Source organism: Peromyscus maniculatus, chromosome 3, assembly GCF_049852395.1.
Source record: "Peromyscus maniculatus bairdii isolate BWxNUB_F1_BW_parent chromosome 3, HU_Pman_BW_mat_3.1, whole genome shotgun sequence".
Taxonomy (NCBI): Eukaryota; Metazoa; Chordata; class Mammalia; order Rodentia; family Cricetidae; genus Peromyscus; species Peromyscus maniculatus.
This window is the reverse complement of record NC_134854.1, coordinates 108,485,697-108,506,109: the sequence shown is the minus strand read 5'-3', so window position 1 is coordinate 108,506,109 and position 20,413 is coordinate 108,485,697. Positions and strand designations below refer to the sequence as shown.

General features: G+C 46.6%; 1 protein-coding gene across 3 annotated transcripts in view; it reads right to left on the bottom strand.

Annotated features, from left to right (window-relative positions):
• The window catches only part of Antxr1 (ANTXR cell adhesion molecule 1), a 203,823-nt gene extending 185,926 nt beyond the window's left edge, over window positions 1–17,897 (bottom strand). The window contains exons 1-2 of one of the 3 annotated variants that reach the window (XM_076567149.1): window positions 17,764–17,897; window positions 15,347–15,451 (exon numbers count right to left, since the gene is read on the bottom strand). Coding sequence is in view for 1 of the 3 variants with exons in the window: in XM_076567148.1 (XP_076423263.1) it covers window positions 10,251–10,396 (146 nt within the window). In the remaining 2 variants the exon portion in view is untranslated. Of the gene's footprint in view, window positions 1–10,250; window positions 10,784–15,346; window positions 15,452–17,763 lie in introns of those variants that run through there. The other 2 variants (XM_076567150.1, XM_076567148.1) reach the window with 2 other exon arrangements.
• Window positions 17,898–20,413: the final 2,516 nt, after the last annotated feature.

Below are 20,413 nucleotides of genomic sequence, written 5' to 3'. Positions count from 1 at the left end.
TTAGCATAGTTTCATGAATACTGAATTGAGCCAGGCATCATGGCACACGCCTACAATCCCAGTTCTTGAGTGACAGAAGTAGGCATGCCAGGAGGAGCTGAAGGCCAGCTTGGGTTGCATGAGATCCTGCCAACACACACACACACACACACACACACACACACACACACACACACACACACACGGGGGGGGGGGGGGGGAGGAGGAAAAGCAGGGGGAGGAGGAGGAGGAGAAATAAACAGATATGATATGTACCCTACCCTGGCCAGATCATTGCTTTGAAGACAGGGAGGCATCACTTGTTAGAGGACCACAGCATTTTTCTAGGGGTAGTTATCACCACCAGCACCATGACCACTGATGTTGTCATCACTGCTATGTCCACCATGACCATCATCTTTGTTACCATCATCGCTATTATCATCACCCATCACTGTCAGCATCAGGACCATCATCATCTCTTTCACCCTCACCACTATTATGATCATCTCAGCCACCATCAAGCACCATGACAATTATCCCTGTTATCATCATCACCATCTCTATAACCATCCCTCTATCATGGACTCTCTATCATGACCACTATCCCCATCGTCCTTGTCACTATCATCACCATCCTCATCTCTGCCACCATCACCCCGTCACTATCACTGTATCACCACCATCATCCTTATTATCATCATCAGTATCAGCACCACCATCTTTAACACTACCACCACTCATTGTCTGGTATGCACTTGCCAAATGCTGGTTAAAGATTTTAATCCTTGGAACATTTCTGTGAGCATAAATTTTAATGCCTATTTTGTTAACAAGAAGTAACCAAGTATCAGAGAAGTTAACTGTTTTAAAAATCATTTCCCCAAGTTCATAGTGCTTGGTCAGAGATTGAGCTGAGGTTTCAAACGAGAGCTGTTTAAGCCCAAAGTTGGCATTCATAGCTCCCGTGAATTGATTGAGGCCTGGTTTATCCCTATGCAGGACTGAAGCACAGTTCATTCTGGAGTCTTGATGGAAACGGAGCAAAGATCTGTTCTAGTTGGTGAGCATCATGGCTTGTATGTGTGTGTACAAGATAGGATTTGTCATCACTGGTAGACAACTAACAAAAGCCTTTAAGGAGCCAGCCTCAAAAGCTTTCTCCAAGAGTCTGAAGAAGACTCTACAACCAGCTACAGATCTAATCTGAGGGATGAGGAATGAGTCTATGCACCATGCTCTTTCAGTCCATGTCTCTTTATTGTTCTAAGTTAGCTTCTCTAAAGCTACAGCTTCTTTTCAGCTCTCATTCTTAGCTCCTCTCTTGCCTGACTATCCATACATTTCTAACAGGACACTCCTTGCAATCCTGAGAAAAGTTTCAAAACCCTCAAGGTCATAGCACATTCCTAGAATAGACGATAAGGAGCAGAACCATTACCATAGTAACGCAAGGTTCCAAGGTCTCAGGACCAGAGGGAGGGGGTGCATTGCCCAGTGCAGCAAACTCTGAGACAGCTTTTTATCAGCAGACTTGGCTAGCGAAGAATTGACAGGCTTTTCTTAGGGTATTTTGTGTTAGTAACCTTGGTAGACACCTGCTGCTCTGACCTCATGCATAACTGTAAAGTTTTAAATTTATGATCTATTTACAAAGGCCTTTAGTATAATTTGAACTTGCTCTGAAGTAAATATGAGCTAAATTCGTGCAGTTTGTGTTAGACTGGGGAGAGATTATTATTTTTTGTGTTAGTCTGAGCAGAAGGAACAAAGCAGGCTCTAAGTGTCTACAGTCTCGTGGGACAATGGATCTGGCTATGAAGCATATCCCAATATATTTTCTATATATGAAAATCACACAGCTAAGTGAAAAGCATCTTCCTGACCACCCACAGATATATGTGCCCATAAGACTGAGATGTAATCATGAGATTACATACACACATTTTATGAAAATGCATGGTCATGGGGAGATATCATAGCTGTAATTGCACAAGAAATCTACAACGAGAAACAATTCATTCAAGAGGCAATAATTCCAAAGTGCCCCGCATTTTGGTTTAAACCTCCATCAGAATCCTTGACTCTGGTGGGTTGACCTTTTGAACACTAGTTGTCACCTGCTGTATACTCCCATGGCCTTTTGCTACCAGCAGCTCTCAATAGACAAGTAGCAGCCTGCCTGCTCTGCCAGCTCTCCATCCTCCACAGCATGTTAGCTTCCTCGTCACCAAACAAGGACTCTCCCCAGAGTTCGGTTTTTCAGGAGCATGCTGCCTCAGCTACCGTTGGTTCTCCTGGGAGGGGGAAGGCCATTGTCTTGGAGTGGCAGCTGTTCTTGTCTTCCCGCTCAGCCTCACAGCTTACTGTGAGACTAAGGGAACTACACCACAATCATCTGATTTGTAAAATGTAAGGCCTGTCCCAGTGAAGCCTGGACCCAGCCTGGGCAGACATGTTCACTTCCAAGGTCAGCACTGGTCACTGGTTCTCTATCACTCCCACCTCCACCCATGACCACTTCTGCTGGGATGGATCCTTGGGTAATAGGAGTAAACAAACCTTTTAAAAATGTTTAATGAATTTGTTCAGTTGGGGGTGTGCTTCTGCCTGGATGTCTGTGCCTCATGTGTAGTGCCTGCAGAAGCCAGAAGAGGGCATCGGAAGCTCTGGGGTTTGAGTTGGAGATGACTGTGAGCCACCCTGTGGGTGCTGGAAGTGAAACCCAGATCCCCTGGAAGAGCAGCAAGTGCTCTTCACCACAAGGCCATCTCTCCAGCCCCGGAAGCAACAAGCTTAGCATGTGCTGCTCTAGTCCACCACCTTTATCAGGGATTCTCAACAAAGTGGAACCAACCCTAGGTGGCTCTTAAAAATAAATGTAATGGCGTCTATTAATTTTTGGTTATCACAATGATCAGGAAGAATTATGATATTTAGATAGCAAGAATTAGGAATGCTAAGTACCCCTCACTCCTTCATAATGAAAAGCTGTCTCACTGGATATGACAATCTCCTCTCCCTCAAGAAACACCGGTGGCAGTCAAAACCCCCAAAGTCACACTCGGAATCCACCTCTGTGTGGGAACCCCTACCTCAGCTGCCTCAGTGTCCTAGGGCTGTATTTGCTGTCCAGCCTGTCAAATTCCCTTTGATCCCACCAACTACACAAAGAGAAATTCTTGTCTTTCAAATATATTCCTGTGACACTCTGGTGGCAGAGAGCCATGTCTGAAGTCTCGCTCCTCTTCCCACACTATCAAGTTTATTCCTAGCCATGGCATTGAAGGTTTCCTCTGGAGTATGGAGGGAATGGGGAAGGGAAGAAAGGAGATGTAACCCCACCTCCCAGGTTGATCTGAAATGCTATGCCTCGTAGTAACTTCTGATTGATTAACATGCCCCAGATCAGCTCCAAACTGACCCCTTCCAGACGTGTTGGCTTCTTATCCTACTTAGCTGCTGTTCTTGCTTACGCAGGCCAGTGGAGTGTATAATTATGTTTACAGTCGAGGTAGTAAGTACCCACTCATATCTGGTGTTTCTTTCCTCTGGCATACATTTCTTCAGTCCCTTTCCACAAGGTGAGGGCACATGACCAGTGTGGGCCAGTGGGCTGTGAGTGGCAGGATCTGAGCCAGTTCCCTTCTCCAGCATTTGCTTCCCCGGGGGCTGTGACGGAGAAGGGACTCTCCAGCAACCCTAGCTCCCAGGACAGCCCTGAGTGTAGCCTGCCGCTGAGACCTGAAGGTTGCTTATCATCATCACAGCATAATGCAGCTCACCCTGACTGATTGGATGGTCTCTTGACTGCTCAGTCTTGTGTCTTTCCAGTAAATCGTGGGTTTGAGGCTGGCTTTACTGCTTAAAGTGGTCTCGGCCAGCCTCTCTCCACTTCAGTTTCCCCACTCGTAAAATGGTGATGGTGACTGTATAGATGTTACGGGGACTGCAAAGGCTAAACAGGCTTGGACAGGCGCCATGTATACCACAGTGCCTGGCAGGCAGCCAGGGCTGTGACAGCCACTTCTTATTTTTCCTGCTGATCTAAACTTGACTTTGCCCGCCCTGCCCCAAATCCTCACTGGAGCCTTCAGCTTTGGCTTTCCAGAGGCCTTCTGATGTCCTCTGCCTAAAAGGCCACCAGTCCAGACCGCTTCCGGCTTTGGCCTTCTTTGCACCTCCTGGGACAGGACATGGCTTGCTGTAGGCACTGTGCTATCCGGGTTTTCATTGTGGGGTCAAGTGCCTCAATCACTTTCATCACTATTGAGGACACATCTACGCCAAGTACAGGAAAAGAATAGGCCAAGTGTAATGGGGGAAACTGAATGACTTTTTCAATGAGAACTTGGCATGTCTGAAAAACATGTCAAAATGTCCAAATATCCTTTGTCTTGTGTTAGGGAATAGTTAAATTAGTACAAGTGCTAGATCTGGTCTCTTGTTCTGACACCCAAAACAGACACCCATTTAAATTGGCATAAAGTGGGTCTAATTTGCATTTATGTGTCAGCCCTCTCTGTCCAAGGGCTGCCAGAGTTTGTCCCTAGACACTCGGAGATAATTACAGGTTATAATTATAGGACAGATGCCTTTATCCAGCACCTCCCCCCCCACACCGCCAACTCTATTCTCAGGGAAATACCGAGTTTTCCCAGGTCTCCAGAGTTAGGAAAAGTAGAGGTCATTTACTTGGTAAAAGTAGAGGTAGATTACTCACTCACCCAGAGAGAAACACACAACAAACGCTTGCGTCTCACTTAGTTCTTGTCCTACTACTCACCAAGTCCTTCTGTTTGTAGACAGTCCTGCCTACTATCACCTGGCCTGGCAGGCCCTCTTCAAACCTGGCAGCAAACTGCTGGAACCCTTGAACAAAATAAAGTCCTGGCCGCGGAGAAGTGTTTGTCCTGGTGTCTTTTGAGGTTACTGTTGCAGCTTGTTGGAGGGATGCTCTAACACTCTCTGCTCCCCTCGCTCGGCGCCAGCTTTGCATTCTCCTTACCCTAAATGACTTTCCAAGGCCTTGCAGAAAACGGGCTCCATCCGTGCGCCCTGACACATCTGCACGCCTGAATTCCCCCTTTCCATCAGATTCAATCTGAACAAACCACTGACTTATTGGACCTTTAAAGGACAGAACACTCTGAGGCACTGATCACACCCCAGAGTGTGAATCACTAGGCCCAGATCTCTGGGAGGTGGTGGGGGCGGGGGGAGGCAGGAGCATGCGAATTTCCCACTAGTGGCAGCTGATGCACAGTGGTCCAGCAGCTGCTCCGTAATTAAGCAGTCTTAACTGCTTGGGCTCCATGATTTATTGAATCATGGTGCAGGGATTTTCAGTCTCTGGAGCCTACTGGATCTTGCTGGCTCCACCGCCATGTGCTTCTCATTACAGCCCAAGAGCACAGAGTAGAGAGGAGCAGAACGGGCCAGGCTGGGAGGCCGGAGCAGACAAGATCCTGCTCTGCTGCTCTGTCAAGATCTAGTCCTGATTGTAGTGGTGGTGAACTAAAGTTTCTCCCATCTACAATATAGGGACCCTCCTGTCTACCTCCTAGACAAGGCTGTCTCGGACCCTGGTGAGAGCACATGAGGCTGGGAAGCTCACCTGATTTTGGACTTTCAAAATTTCCTTTGTAAGTTAATCGTTGGGAACCCAGGTCATTTCCCAAAAAAAAAAAACAAAAAAACAAAAAAAAACAATACTCTACCTAGGGAGGTTCCAGCCTAGGATGACAAATATCTGTCCGTATCCATTACTTGCGTGTCCATGTCCCTGGGGTGCCACACTCCCCCACAGCCCTGCAGATTAGCACACCTCAGAACACCAGATGGAAGTCTGGGAAAGTGGCAAGATGGGCTTCCTTTGTTTGGGGAAAGGAGACAGAAACATCGGTGGAGCGAAAAGTAAGTCTCCCCTGTAGGCCCACCCCTCACCCCTGCTCTCTTCTCGGGTGTTCTATTTTTGAAGTCTTTATGGCACACGTATCATGGCCAGCACTTCCCTGAGACTGGAGATGGAAAAATCCGCCTTCTCCCTCTACATGAAGAAGATGACTACGTGGCATAGAAATGCACATTGCCGTGACAGAGCCCCCCCCCCCCCCCCCCCCCCCCCCCGCCAGAAGGCCAAGTCCATCCGTGTCCACGGTGGGTCCTGAAGACTTCAAAGAAGCTCTGTTGGTCTCTGAGCAGCGGCCTTCCAAATCGGACTTTTCAAATCCCTGATTGAATTCCCAGCAAATTACTCTTCCCAACTCTAACCAGAAAAGCATGTTTATATAAACATGAAATTCCATCAGTGTAAAGCCTTGTGCAGCCCCGCTGCCAGAGCCCCTAATAACGCCCTATTGTGTTACTGTGGTGTTCTGGGTTATCATTATACAGTCTTTGCTCCTGGTTGCGAAAACATGACGTTCCATTAACTATATAATCTGGGCTCCCTCCAGGCCAGAGATGCATCCTGCTCAAAGCTGAAGTGAGCCGAGCTGTAATGCCACAGAAAAGTGAACTGACTGAAGGAGGGAAGGGAATCGCAGGGGAGGGGAGAGTGGCCGCAGACTCCATTCCCTGTGACCCACGGTTCTGCCTGTAGCTAGCACCCCAGCAGCCAAGGGGCTCAGAAGCACAAACCCAGTCAGCATTCTTTCCCTTCCCACTCTGCTGCGGTCTGGTGATGCACAGAAGTGTCTGGGGAGTTCCTTTCCAGGACACAGGACTTGGTCTGCAGGGACTACCCTGTGGCCCGTCTGCCATGCCTGCCTGCTGGCCCGTCCTCCAACTCTGGACTTGAAAATCACATCAATTTCCCTGGTCGTGGGTGACAAGCTGGAGGCGTATATACAATGTAGAAGTTCTAGCAAGCTTTTCATTCAGCACAAAAATACCCCAGAAAGACAGTGATGGGAAGCCAGAGGCCTAGACTTAAATGTGAAAGGGATGGCTTCCTTCTTACTAGCGAGGGGCTGGGAGCTCAGTTCACTGGCCAGAGCCCCTCTCCATACATTCCTTAAGAATTCACAGTGGCCAGGTGTGGTGGCGCACACCTTTAGTCCCAGCACTCAGGAGGCAGAGGCAGGCGGATCTCTGCGAGTTCCAGGCCAGCCTGGTCTACAAAGCAAGTTCCAGAACAACCAAGGCTACACAGAAAAAACCCACCTCGAAAAACAGACAGAAACAAACAGACAAAGGATTCAAAATCATTGGTAGGTTTATTATAGAGAAATTTGAAAATTTAGAAGTTAAAACTCTTATCTTCTAGAGAGGAACTCTATCATAATAATAAGTCCAGACTTGCACAGGCAGGGGGTAGCTCTGTTCTGAGGTGGGAATCTAGTTACTTAGCCTAGGTTGGCCTTGGTCTCCCAAGTGTTGGCATCAAGCCTGGGCTCACTTCTTACAAAGGCGAAATGCACAGAATGTTTGGAAACATAATAGTATAAGTATTACATATTTCTCCTAAAATATCTTGCAAACACGCACAATCTGCAATGGATATACAGTACTCTGCATATTTCATATCTTACTTAAATCTCATTGTTAGACATTTAGGTAATTCTCAGCTTTTTACTATAAACCGCACTACCATAGACACACAGTAAGGGCTCCTTTTTGGCAGGGTTTCTTTTCTTTCTTTCTTTCTTTTTTTTTGAAGACAAGGACTTGGATGGAAAAGAAGATCTTTAGCTGTGTTAAAAGCATGCCATACTTCCTGCCAAAGCATTGTCTCACTCACATCACTCACACAGCAGCCTCATGTGACTATTTAATTTAAACAAAATTAGAAGTTCACGTCCTCATTTGCATGGCGACCACATATGGCAAGTAGCTACTGTTTTGGACAGCAGGAACACAGAACACTCCTGACCTTCTAGAAAATTCTATCACGCAGTTCAAGTCCACAAAGATCATCAGTTTACACCATCCCTAGCAAGACAAGACACAGGTGGCCAATACTAGACACTATAATGCTTTAAAAACCTCTGCCAACCTAGTAAGCACAGTATCTTGTTTGATCTTTTTCATTTTTTTAATTGCTAGGGAAACAGAATGTTTTTGTCCGTGTATTAACTTTCACATATATTTTTCTTGAGAAATTATGACATAAGGCTATTTTCTAATTAGCTTTTCCACACTAAGACCAGACTTCAGAGAGTTAAATTAGATCACAAAAAAACTTTTCAGCTTCTATACTTCACTTATGCTGTTTTCACCCCCTGAAGAGCACAGTGCTTATATATTCAAATCTCCTTCTATTCTTCTTCATGGCTTCTGTGTTCCTGTCATTCTCCATAAGGAGAATGTAACCTGAGGTTACACAGATTTTCGTCACCATTTGCCAAAGAATATTTTTTAAAAATAATGAACTCATTGCCCACTTATTTGAAATTCCACTAAGAATTCATAGGTACTTATATATTTTTCTATTTTTGTTCACATATGCTTTGAACTTTACCAAACTGTTTTCATTAATTTTCCTGCTAATATATTTCAATGTTTGCTGAGAAATTGTCTTCATTATTATTTTCCAAAAATGTTTTATACCTTTTGACTTGGTTGTCCCCTCTCAGAAATAATTTTAAGATAATTCTGCTAAATTTTTTCATCATCTCAATAAAATAATTTATACATCAGATCAAAAGCTCAGTTCAAATTATAGACTTAGGAACACCTGGTTATGTTCACAGCATCCAGACAGTAGTCCTCTGTGGGAATGGTGATTTTGTTGTGGATGTTGTTATTCAAGTTTCAAGTTTCCCTATGAGTTCCTTGGAACCTGTGATGCTATGATTTTTATTGTTATTGTTTGCTTGTTTGTCTTTTGAGACAGAGTCTTAGGTAACCTGGGTTGGCCTCAAACTCACTATGTAGCCCAGGAGTCCAGGATCACTGTGAACTCCTGGTCCCTCTTGTGTCTTCCTCCCTACTGCCAAGTATTACAGGCATGCGCCGTGGCTACCACCGCAGCCGCCGCCGCCGCCACCACCACCACCACCACCACCACCACCACCACCACCACCACCACCACCTTGAGTTTATTGGTTTCTGTGGTGCTGAGGAACAAATCCAGAGCTTGGGCATTCTAGGCAAGCATCCTACTGAGATGCATCCCCCGCCCCGAAATCTTCCTAAAAGAGCACAATGCAGCACCTTTGGTTTCAGACAGAGTCCCAGAGTTTCTCTGACCCAGGAGCTCCAGCTCCCACCTGCTAAAAGCAACAAAAGATTTTCCATTTCTTAGCCCGGGCCTGAATTTTAAGTATCCACCTTCTCTCGTAAATCTGTAAGGAAGAGACCTCACTTTTTATCCAAAGAATCTGGAGTTGAAAACAGCCTCTACGGAAAAACCAAACCCCAGCAACTGCGAAGCACATTTGGTGTCCAGCGGCCAGCTTATTTTTCAGGACTCTCGTTCCAACTCCCAAATACTTTCCAGTCTGTGAAACTCATCTCCCCACCACTGTACTGCAAGCGCCTCTCCTGGCATTGGCGCAGATCTGAGGAGCCCGGATCTTGAGGGACCTTTTATTGTTGTAGCTGCTTTTCAGCAGAGCGCATGAAGCTGACTTGAGTGACTGCGGCTTGGCAACCCTGTGGGGATCTGGAAAGTGTTGAACTGGTCGTAACTCAGTTCTCCCTTAAGCAAAGTCCATTTTAGTCAGGAGGCCAATCATGCTGGCTTCCCTGGCAGCCCATCAGTCAAAAAGCCAACAGCCCAAATTTACCTACATCTCAGCTCTGAAGGCAAAGGACGCTGAGGACATTTGCCAGTATCTGAAAGCATTTTAGGATGACTCCACTCAGGCGGAAGGGGGCAGAGTGCCTGGCATCCGTCTATAGGGTAGGGGGCAGGGATGGTACTTAGCCCCCTACAAGGCTGGGGTCCCCACGAAGGACCAGTTGGAATCCCAGAGGTAGAGAATACGTGACTTGGACTTCCACTGAGTACCCAGGGTCATCAGGCATCAAGCCAGGAGAACAAAGACTGTATTTTGTGGCCGGACATTTGTAAAAGGAGATGGCTGGCTTTCAAGAGTACCCTTGCCTCTTTGGAAGTATCTGCAAGTTCTACTTCGGGTTGCAATCCCTTATCACCAAGGTGAGAAGCCAGACAAATAGAGTCAACTGCATCCTTCTTGGGGCCAGGGACAGCAAGAAAAGTAGGCAAAGCAGACCGGACAGCCCGCAGTTGGGGACCAGAGTCCAGCAGTGGCGCACCCTGGGGACCACCCGCTGGAGAGCAGCATCCTCCAGGCACTTACTTGTCCAGGATGAAGTAGAGGTCGAATCCCCCATAGCAAGCTGGTCCCCCATCCTCGCGACGTCCTCCGTGTCCGGCGCACACGAGCACGAGCGCAGCCACACAGAGTCCCCGCAGGCCCGCGCCCAGGCGCCCCGCGCGGTCCATGCTACAGCTGGAGCGCTGGCCTCTCTTGCGTCCGCGGGACCTCAGGGGCTAGCCATACGCGGCCCGGGGCTCCCGTCGGGTCCCTTGGCTCCCTGGAAACGCCCGGAAGCAATTGTCCAGAAAAGTTCAAGGGTTTCGCTCTGGTTTCCGCCGGTTCTGCGCCGGGGTTTCGGGTTTCAGGGACCCCAGGGCGCTCTGCTCAGTGGAGCTGCTGGGTTCGGGCCGTCAGGCCGCTCCCAGGCTAAGCTTGAAGCTTTGCAGTCGAAGCAGTTCCGTCCCGACGGCTCTTTGTCCTAGATTTTAAGTATGATGGGGTGGGTTTTCAAATTGTTCTTGGTTGGGGCAGTGCGGTGTCTTTGCTCCCTCCCTTCTCCCCTCCTTCTTAGTGTTTTTTTTTTTTTTTGGTAGGGGAAGAAAGTCCAAAGAGTGCCACCTTGTGGCCAAGGGCGGCGAAAGTGTTGTTGGGGGTCTGCTTGGCCATCGCTGGGCAGGAATGGATGGGGGCTTTTGGTGACCAGGGATGATAAACCTCAAAGCTTTCAGGAGATCTGTAAGCCTTTAATTAATCCTTCCTTTTTGTCTTGCTGCTTGCCTTTCCCACAGCCACCTCTCCGTTCTCTCTAGCCTTTCCAAGCTTGCTTTCTTTTTTTCCTCTCCTGCATCTGCGGATACAGTCACTGTAAACATTTGATGAAAACTCATTTCCTTCAAGCAGGGTGGCTCCAACCCCAGGCCAGGGTTTTTCAAACACGAGCCTTTGTGCAAATGAAGCAGGGAAGAACAAGGCCTTTGTGATCTGAGCCATCGAGCGACCTCACATAGTTTTATTTCAGATCATGAAGGGCTCTGGGTGAACTTGGCCCACACAATGCCACCAAATGTGAGGCTTGCCTTGAGGCTGCTGCGGGCTTGGGACGGGCAAGGTCTCTGGATCATCTCTGCCTCCACGTTTCAGGTTTTCCTTTCTGCCTGTAAGCTTCGTCCTCACTCCCCATCTTTGATGACGCACCGCGGAAATACACAGGTTTCAAGGCTGTCTACGGTGCAAGCCATTAGGCACCGTCCAGAAAGGCTTGTGCTTGCCTCTCTAGACTGGTGGGTCTTCCTTAGTTTGAGTCCCAGTTCCCACAGGACACATGGTCTAGCTTCCCCACCACTCTGGAAGTCAATGCACACTCTTGTCCCAGTTTCAAGTCTGTTTTCGTAGGCACACTCCTTGCCCTCCACTCCAGAGCTTCTGAGGCCTTTACTCCTCACCATGGCCATCCTGGTAGTTTTCCTCCAAAGCATATTCCAGTATCTTGGAAGGCTTTAGTAGTCACGGATTGGTTTTTCAAATAAGCACATTATTAGCGAATCACACTAGCTCCCCTCTGAGGCAATCTCCATGGCGGCCCAGCCTCAGTTCACACACCTTCCGCATAGAGGAACGTGTAAGTGACTTATTTGATAGTGCAGATTTGATGGTGTCTGATTTAAGGCACACGTATGAGATATTGTGGCTTCCCCTCTTCTTGGTTCACTTACCCCGAGGAGGCTCAGTGGCTGTGATGGCTATTCTTGGTTGTCAACCTGGCTACAGCTGGAACAAATTACAATCCAGAAATGGAGGCCACACCTGTGATTCAGAGCTTGAGGCAGGAAGACAAACAAGCCTTAATTCCAGACCTTGAGGCTGGAAGACACCTTCAATCTGGGCCACCCCTTCTGCTGGAAGCCTGGATAAGGACAATGGAAGGAGGAAGGGTTTGTTCCTGCCCACACCTGTCAGCACACCCATTCCTTCACTGGCATTGGAGCCTACTTCTTCGGGATCAGCACATACAGAAGATCAGATGAGGCACCCAGCCTCATGGGACTGAGCAGTTACTAGATTCTTGGACTTTCCATTTACAGCTAGACATTGTTGGGTTAGTCAGGATGCAGCCTGCAAGTCATTCCAATACGTTCCATATACATACATACATATATATATATATATATATATATATATATATATATACACACACACACATATATATATATATGTGTGTGTGTGTGTGTGTGTGTGTGTGTGTGTGTGTGTGTGTGTGAATGAATCTCTCTCCCCATATATATATTCCACAAGTTCTCTGTGACTCTAGAGAACCTGTCTAATACAGTGGTGTATTATGAGAAACCCCAGGCCCCAGCACCTCCACCTGATGTGGCTGGACACTGCCTTGCCCACTGACAACCAATATCAATCACCAGCCTGGTGACTTGGGAGCTGATTCTCCAGGGCCAGCCTTGAGACCCTCTTGCAGCCTCTGAGACCCAAGCAAACACCTGAACTGGCCCTCCCCTGAATCTGACCCATGGAAGCAGGAGACAGTGTTGGCTACATTCTCGGCTGCTGATTTGGGGGGCGACTTGTTATGTAATGACAGGTAACTAACAAATGCCTGCCATCACTTTAACCCTTGGAGAATTTCTGTAGGACAAAAGTGATTTGACAGTTTCCCAGACTTGCTTGTCTATGAAGCTGTTTCCAGGTAACATCTACTGGCACCCACATTTTGGGAATTACTGTTTGCAAGAAAAACAATAATTAGGGGAAGTAAAAATCCTCCAGTTGGTCCAAGTTTGCTTTTTTCTGTACTTTCTCCAGCCTCAAAAGAGGAAAGCCCATCTTGGCCCCATCAAGCTCTGTGATAAGAGATGAGAAGTCTACAGGAACCAGCTGGACCACTGCAGGCTGGAAAACCAGGGAGCACTGGTCCAGAAAGAGAAGGACTTAAGGGCAGAGTAATAAAGAACATGTTTGTATGATTGTCAGGGACAGAGCTTGAATGTCCCTGCAGGGAACTGAGGGACATGAGGAACCAGGGAGGTTTTAGGAACATCTTCTCTCATCTGCATGCCCTCAGGATCCTCTGAGCTATTTAAGCATTTGGGTGGCAGAGGAATGCCTTGAGAATATTATTGGGAGAGTGGTTCAGAAAGTCAGCTGGGAGAGAGCACTGGGTCGCTGATGGAGCCCCCTAAAGCCAAAGACACCATTACAGAGGACAGGCAGAGACATAGACTCCAGGGCAGGAGGAGAGCCTATTCAAAACAAGCTTAGAGAGGAGCACCGAGGGTAGAAGATAAAAGATTTACCCCACCCCCAGGATAAATATGGCCCTCAGGAGCACAGGCAAGTAGCTGGAGGAACTCAGGCATTGGAGTGTACTAGTGGCCCCCACCTTTCTTCCAGGATTTTGCCAAGAGGGCTTTTGGTACAAGCTGACCATCTTTAGCTTGCTGCCGCCTCAGCCACTGCAGCTGCCTCCCCTTCCTCCTCCTCCCCTTCCTCTTCTTCCCTCTCCCCTCTTCCTCCTTCCCTTCCTCGTCCTCCTCCCCCAGGTATGCAGGTAGAAGCCAGGGTGTGAAGGAGTCTAACCAGCACCACATGCTGCGGAAGTCAGGAGAATAAGCCCTGGGAACCCCCCACCAACTGGACAAGTGTCAGTTTCACTAAGGAGTGTTCCAGTGGAGAAGAGCAGAGGGATGCGATCCTGGGCTCTGCCACTAGGAAGGGGACATCTTCCTTTCCAGGAGACTAAAGAATAAGGAGGCAGTTTGTGACAATTCAGATGTTTTATCTGCAATAGGAAAAGCACCAAGATATTTAAAGATTCCATAAACCTCAAACCCTTTGTCTTCGAAGAGATTAGAGAATTTGCCACCAGACTGAGGTGCCACGGCTTCAGTCTGGCACAGCACTTGCCATACCAGAGGGGACTGAATTTCCCCCATTGAGACAGTAGTTATTAAATATGATGTGCCTACCTGCCAGCTTCTTACTGACTCACTCACTTGTTGACACCTCCCTCCCATGATCCAGGTCCTTCAGTCAAGCTTCAGACAGTTGATAGGTGCTGTATCACACTATCTATCACACTACTACCAGAATCTCATTGGGCACCAAAGTGCTCCTTGGGCTATTGACAAAGGCTTGGAAAAAGGCTCCAGACAATGCAGACTGAATAAAATTCAAGTTGTTTCCCTAACAAATAGTTGCCACCAATATGGACACATCTGGTACATTCTAGCACATTTTGTGTCAATCGGGTAAACACACTATTTGTAGGCTCTTGGATGTCTCACTGGTTGCTGGGACCACACACCATGTGTAAAAAGGTCGGGAGTATTTACCAGAAGCAGTTTATCTTGAACAATAGAATTTCTGAGGAATCTGAGCCATATTGACTTTGGTGATGGGATAAACAAAAGTGCCAGTAATCAAGTAAAGCCCAGTCCGTAGGAAGATGTCATGAGGGTATCCCAGAGGCCAGGCCATCCGCAATTTCAGCCCAGAAGTGGCCAGAGCTGTTCAACTCAGGAGCATTAATACAACCACCAAAGCCAAACTGTGTCTAGCTTCAAGTAGGCTCAGTACAAAAGCCTGGACTCATTCCAAAGCACCAGCCCAAAGTCCCGCTAACAACCCTTGCCATGAAGGGATGAAACCCACTCAAGATGGAATGTAACCCAACACTGGCTGATCCAGAGCCCTCCAAAAAATTAGCGCCTACAGCAGATGGGTCAGTTATCAGCCCACGACAGATCCTATTTAATCTTGTTCACAAGCCAGCTCTTCTAGGGCCACACACCATCTATATTAGCCACGTTTCTCACGATTGGGACAAGAAAGCAACAAGGGGGACTTTAAATAGGAAGGGATACAGTCTCCAATGGTGGCAAGAACTTGAGGTGGCAGGTCACATTGCATCTAAGGTCTGGAAGTAGAAGGCAGTGAATGCCAGGGCTCAGCTGGGGCCCCGGCCTGTGGAATGGACTTACCCACAGTCGGGGTGGGTCTTCCTACTTCAAATGACCCAATACAAAAACTCCCTCACAGATCTGCTGCAAGGCTTAGCTACCAGGTAATTCTGTAATGTTGACAGTTGTTACGAACCCAGCCTTCTGAAGAGCTCATTCTCCTACCCTTGCTGAACAAACGGTTCATTTCATGTAGAGCAGTGAGTAGGCCAGCTATACTCAAAACTCAAAAGCCGAAGTGGGTCAGTACAGTCCAGGGTCCTGAAGAGCCTGGAACGATGGAAAGCTATCTTAGATAAGCTGAAGCCAACACAAAGCTAATCACAAACCAGTTCAGTGCCAATTCTGCTCAACTCCGTCATATTTAAGGGTTTTACTCACAGATTCCAGACCAATTCACACTGATGAGAGCAGGGAAATAAATCTCTCGAGGCCTGTCAAGCCCATAATCGTTTTGATCCTTCTAACGGCCATTGTTGTGAGGTCTCCACCAAAGATGACTACTTGGACATGGGTTCAAGTCAATAGAAAGTCTTTATTAGCCAGCCAGTGACTACACTGGGTGCCCAGGACCCCAGTGTAGCCCAGAGCCTTTCTCAGGGTGAGCTTTTAAGCACAGAAGCCACATCCTGGGTTGACACACCTCAGTTAGCAAGAACAGTTAGCGGGAATTAGAACTATAGAAGCCAGAGAGCAAGGGTGGTACCTTTAGAGACTTTCCCAGAACTGTGGACTTGCATCGATTAGGTCTTTGCTCTTGCTTTGGCAGGTGTTGCTGCCTGTGTGCTGGGTTTCAAGGCCTGAATGGTACTTCCATCACGGCGTCAGTTGTGCTAAGGTCTGGAGGGCTTGTTACATTACCTTCTAAATTCCATGCATGTGGCCCTCAGAGTGTATGGTCATGTGGTCCATGTGTGGATGGGTGCTGTGATGGAGGCTTGCTCATTGTGGAACAATCCCTTGGAGCCCTTCAAGGTACAAATATCTGTAGAACACCAGAAATGGGTTTAGTGGTGTGAGGAATACAAATAGTGGTGGCCCGTTTGTTTCCTTCCTTTTCTGATATCCCCTTCCTCCCTGATGAAAGCTATCAAAACATGCAGAATTAATGTCCATTCTCCAGAACTAGTCGGGATGACCCACAGTGAAGAGAGGAGTCTCAAACTAAGCTGTTCAGGAGAAGCAATTCTGCCCATGCTGGCTGTACAAGTTCCTTGGCCTACCCTCAGCTCAATTCCCAACTGCATAATAGAGAATAATATTGCCTACCTCACTGGGTTGTTCAGCAGTTCAACAAGACAATATATCATCCACAGCTTCAGGAAGAACTCAATAGATTTTGGGTTTTATTGCTATTGGGAGACTCTGAAAAAAGCACTTGCACTTCTCCTGGAACCACTTGCAGATCATGTGATTTTTCTAACAATGAATCAAAGCTCACTTTGTATGTAGGCTATTCACATTATCAACTTGTGAAAATGCAAAGATGAAGACTTTAGCTCATCTAGCAACAACTGGGAATTGGTGGTTTCCTAGGATACATGTAAGAAACAAATGGAAAACAGACTTAGGCTATCAATAATAACCCATTGGCTAACGTCCTATTTCCACCAGCCAAGAATGTTCAATAGCTAAGCTCCAGTGAGATGTCTGAGTGCAATTAACAACCAGTGACGTTTCTGTAACTTTTTTATTATTACTATGTGTGGGGTGCGTGCATGAGTGTGTGTGTGTGTGTGTGGTGTGATGTGTGTATTGTTAAATGTGTGTGTTATGTGTGATGTGTGTGGGGTGTATGTAGGAGTGAGGGTGTGTGTGTGTGTGTGTGTGTGTGTGTGTGTGTGTGTGTGTGTGGTGTATGTGTGGTGTCTGTATGGTGTGTTTGTGTGTTGTATATGTGTGGCGTGTGTATGGTGTGTAGGGATTGTGGTGTGTTGTGAATAGTGTATTGTGTGGTGTATGTGCACGTGTGTGTATGTATGGTATGTGTATAGTGTGTGATATGTGTGTTTGGTGGTGGTGGTGGTGTGTGTGTGTGGTGTGGTGTGTGTGGTGTGGTGTGGTGTGGTGTGGGTGTATGGTGTGTGATGTGGGTGTATGGTGTATGATGTGTGTGTTTGGTGTGGTGTGGTGTGTGTGGTATGTGTGGTGTGGTGTGGTGTGGGTGTATGGTGTATGATGTGTGTGTTTGGTGCGGTGTGGTATGTGTGGTGGTGGTGGTGGTGGTGTGTGTGTGTGTGTGTGTGTGTGTGTGTGTGCACATGGGGTGGGGACATGCATGCTAGAATATGTGCACTGAAGGTCAGAGGACAGTCTTGTAGAGTCTGTTCTCTTTTTTCACTTTTTGAGAGTTCTGGGATCCAGTTCAGGTCTTCAAGCCTGCTTGGCAAGTGCCTTTATTCACTGAGCCATCTTGGCCCTTGTTCTAGTTTTTGAGATGTATAGATCCATTTAAAAAGCACAGATTGGGGGTGGATCTAGATGGAGTTGGGGGAGGAGTGGAAGGTGAATATGATCAAAATATATTGTATGTCTATATGAAATTCCCAAATACTCAATAAATTAATAATAAGTACACTTACTATTCATTTTTATTAACTTGCTTGTTGATTCAAATACTTTGCAGATATCTACTGTGATGGCTCATCTTCATGGTCAGCTTGACTAGATTTGGAAACCCCTGGGAGGTACATTTGGAGGTGACTATGAGGGTTTCTAGAGAGTTAACTGAGGGGAGATCAACCCTAAACATGGGCTGGGTGCCAAGACTGAATAAGACAGGGAGAAAGGAGCTGGAAAGCCTGATGGGTACCAGCGTTTGTAGTGGGTAGCTGTTCTGACTATGACCTTGAAGCACTGCCCCTAGTGAGGTAGCAGGTAACTGTTATAACTGTCTATGACCTTGAAGTACACGCCCCTTGGGTGTGGCTGCTTGGGACCCTTAAGACCTGGGATGCATGCACATGGCTCTCTTCTCTTCCTTGTGGTATTGGATACTGAGATCTTGGACCAGGCAAATCAGCATGGGACATAGCTTAGCTTTCCTGGACCCTATGATACATCTCCCATGGTAGTGAGTTAACCCCCAAATAAATTCCTTTGCTCATCATTAAATGGACTCCATGGATTTCTCCCATTAGGCATTCATGTCTTTGCCTCCTGATTGGGTGCAATGTAACCAGCAGCCTCACATTTGTGCCTTCATCCTTTCTCCGCCAAGATGACTTGTATCCTCAAACCGTGAGCCACAGGAGATACTTTCCTTCCTCAAGTTGCTTTTTCGGTATTTTTTGTTATGAAAAATGAGAAGAAGTAATATACTTATGTGTGAGTCCCTGTGCTTTGAATGGGAGATACATTACAATAGCTTGGACTTTCACAGAGATTATCGAGTAGGTAGAAATGTAGAACCAGTATTGACACAAATGATTTTTATTCTCTCTTTGAGAGAAAACTCAACAGGTTCCTTCCACCCCATCATGACAAGTCGAAGAGAATAATAGCATCCCTGGTGATACATTCATGAGGACAACTTGTTCCAGAGGTGAATGAACTAGAAGAACACAAATGTTTCTTTTCTAATGAGCTCCCTTTAACGAAGAGACCTAAAAGCGATCATGGAGAAGCCCATGGCATTAAGACTTAACTCTGGGCTGCACAAACTGCCTCCAGCTTATGTGAGAGATCCAGGATGCTCGTGCTCACTCCTAACCCATCAGAACTCACCAGAGCACAGGGGTGTGCGAACAGAGATGTAGCTAACGGAATGTACATTTATCTGATGTGTTTGCTCAGAGCGTTGAGCCCCTTGCAAATTGCTTGAGAGCTGTAAGAACTGGGGCAGATTTTCAGAGATAAGTAAATGTGTGTCCAACCAAGATGGGTATCTAAGAGGTCATCCTGGATCCTCATATTTGAAAGCATCTGCTCTTTCCAGTGGCCGAAGTAAAAACCGAGAAATCACATGTCACCTATTATGCATGAGGGGCAATACGTTTCCAGAGTAGGGACCAATTTTGAAGCCAGAGCACACATCAAAATTGAGAACTCAAGGCATGGAGGGTGCTGTGATTCCAGCCTTTTTTCTCCGTTTTATTTCTCATCATGGACAATTGCTGTGCAATCTTGATCGTTTTTTATAAATTTAGGCACGTTAACTTGTGTCTTAAACCCAAAGAAAACAGTGGAGTCAATGAATAAACATATAAAGAAGGCCAAGGGGAATTATTATCGTTGGGTTGAAATAGACAAAACACTCAATGGAATTATTACAAATCTGAGAGCCAAGAAGGAAGAAATAAAGACCCATAGTCAGAAAACTGTCCCTTAGCAGTCAGGTCTGCCCAGAGGCAGAAGGAAAACCTTGGGTGGTAGATAAGGAGGGGCCATGATTTAATGTTGGAACAGAAACTTACAAAGCAGAAACAGCATGGGAATTCATTACATACTTCCCAAGTAATGGGGTCAGTTTAAAACACAATTCTAGATCGTGCATTCAATTGAGGAACTGTGGGAAAGAGGAGGGAAGGAATAACATCAAACTCAGCGAGGGAGCAGCGCTTTCGGCACACGCAGTAGATATTGTTGAGTGATTTCCCCACATGTTGATAGTTCCCCATAAATCAGGTTTCCTATTGTAGAACTGTTACAATTGCATTTTCTATTCTTCATTGCTCTTGAATCTAGTTACATGATCTGCCACATAGCTATGCCTCCCTGGTTGGATTGACTTGGCCTTGCTCTGAGATGTCCCTCCGTATATCTTCTTTTCAAAGTCTTCAACACATTCTCCATCCTTCTTAATTAGTACCACTGCTTTATATTTAGTTACAAAATTATAATTCAGAAAGTAGCTCTGTGCACTTTATATTCAGGAGCGTGGAAGAGCTTTGGAATTTGTGACTTATGGGAGCTGGAGCCATGTGTGTGCTTAAATACTACCCTGGGTGATGAAGAGGGGTAGGAAATGAGGGGTTGGGGGAGGAACCCAGGAGAACACCAATGTTTTTTAAAGAGCTTGGAATAGAAAGAAAAGGAATATCTAGGAGAAAACACTCATGTGTGTCAGCTGGAGCACAGAGGCGGAGCATTGTAAGGTCTTCATTAGACTTAGCAACTGGAAGCTCTTTGGTGATTTTTATGAATAAATGTAACGAGAAAAACCCACGGTGCATCGGATGTAAACCAACATGCAGCATCGGGTAAAGGTGGCTGGTTTTAAATATCTTGCCA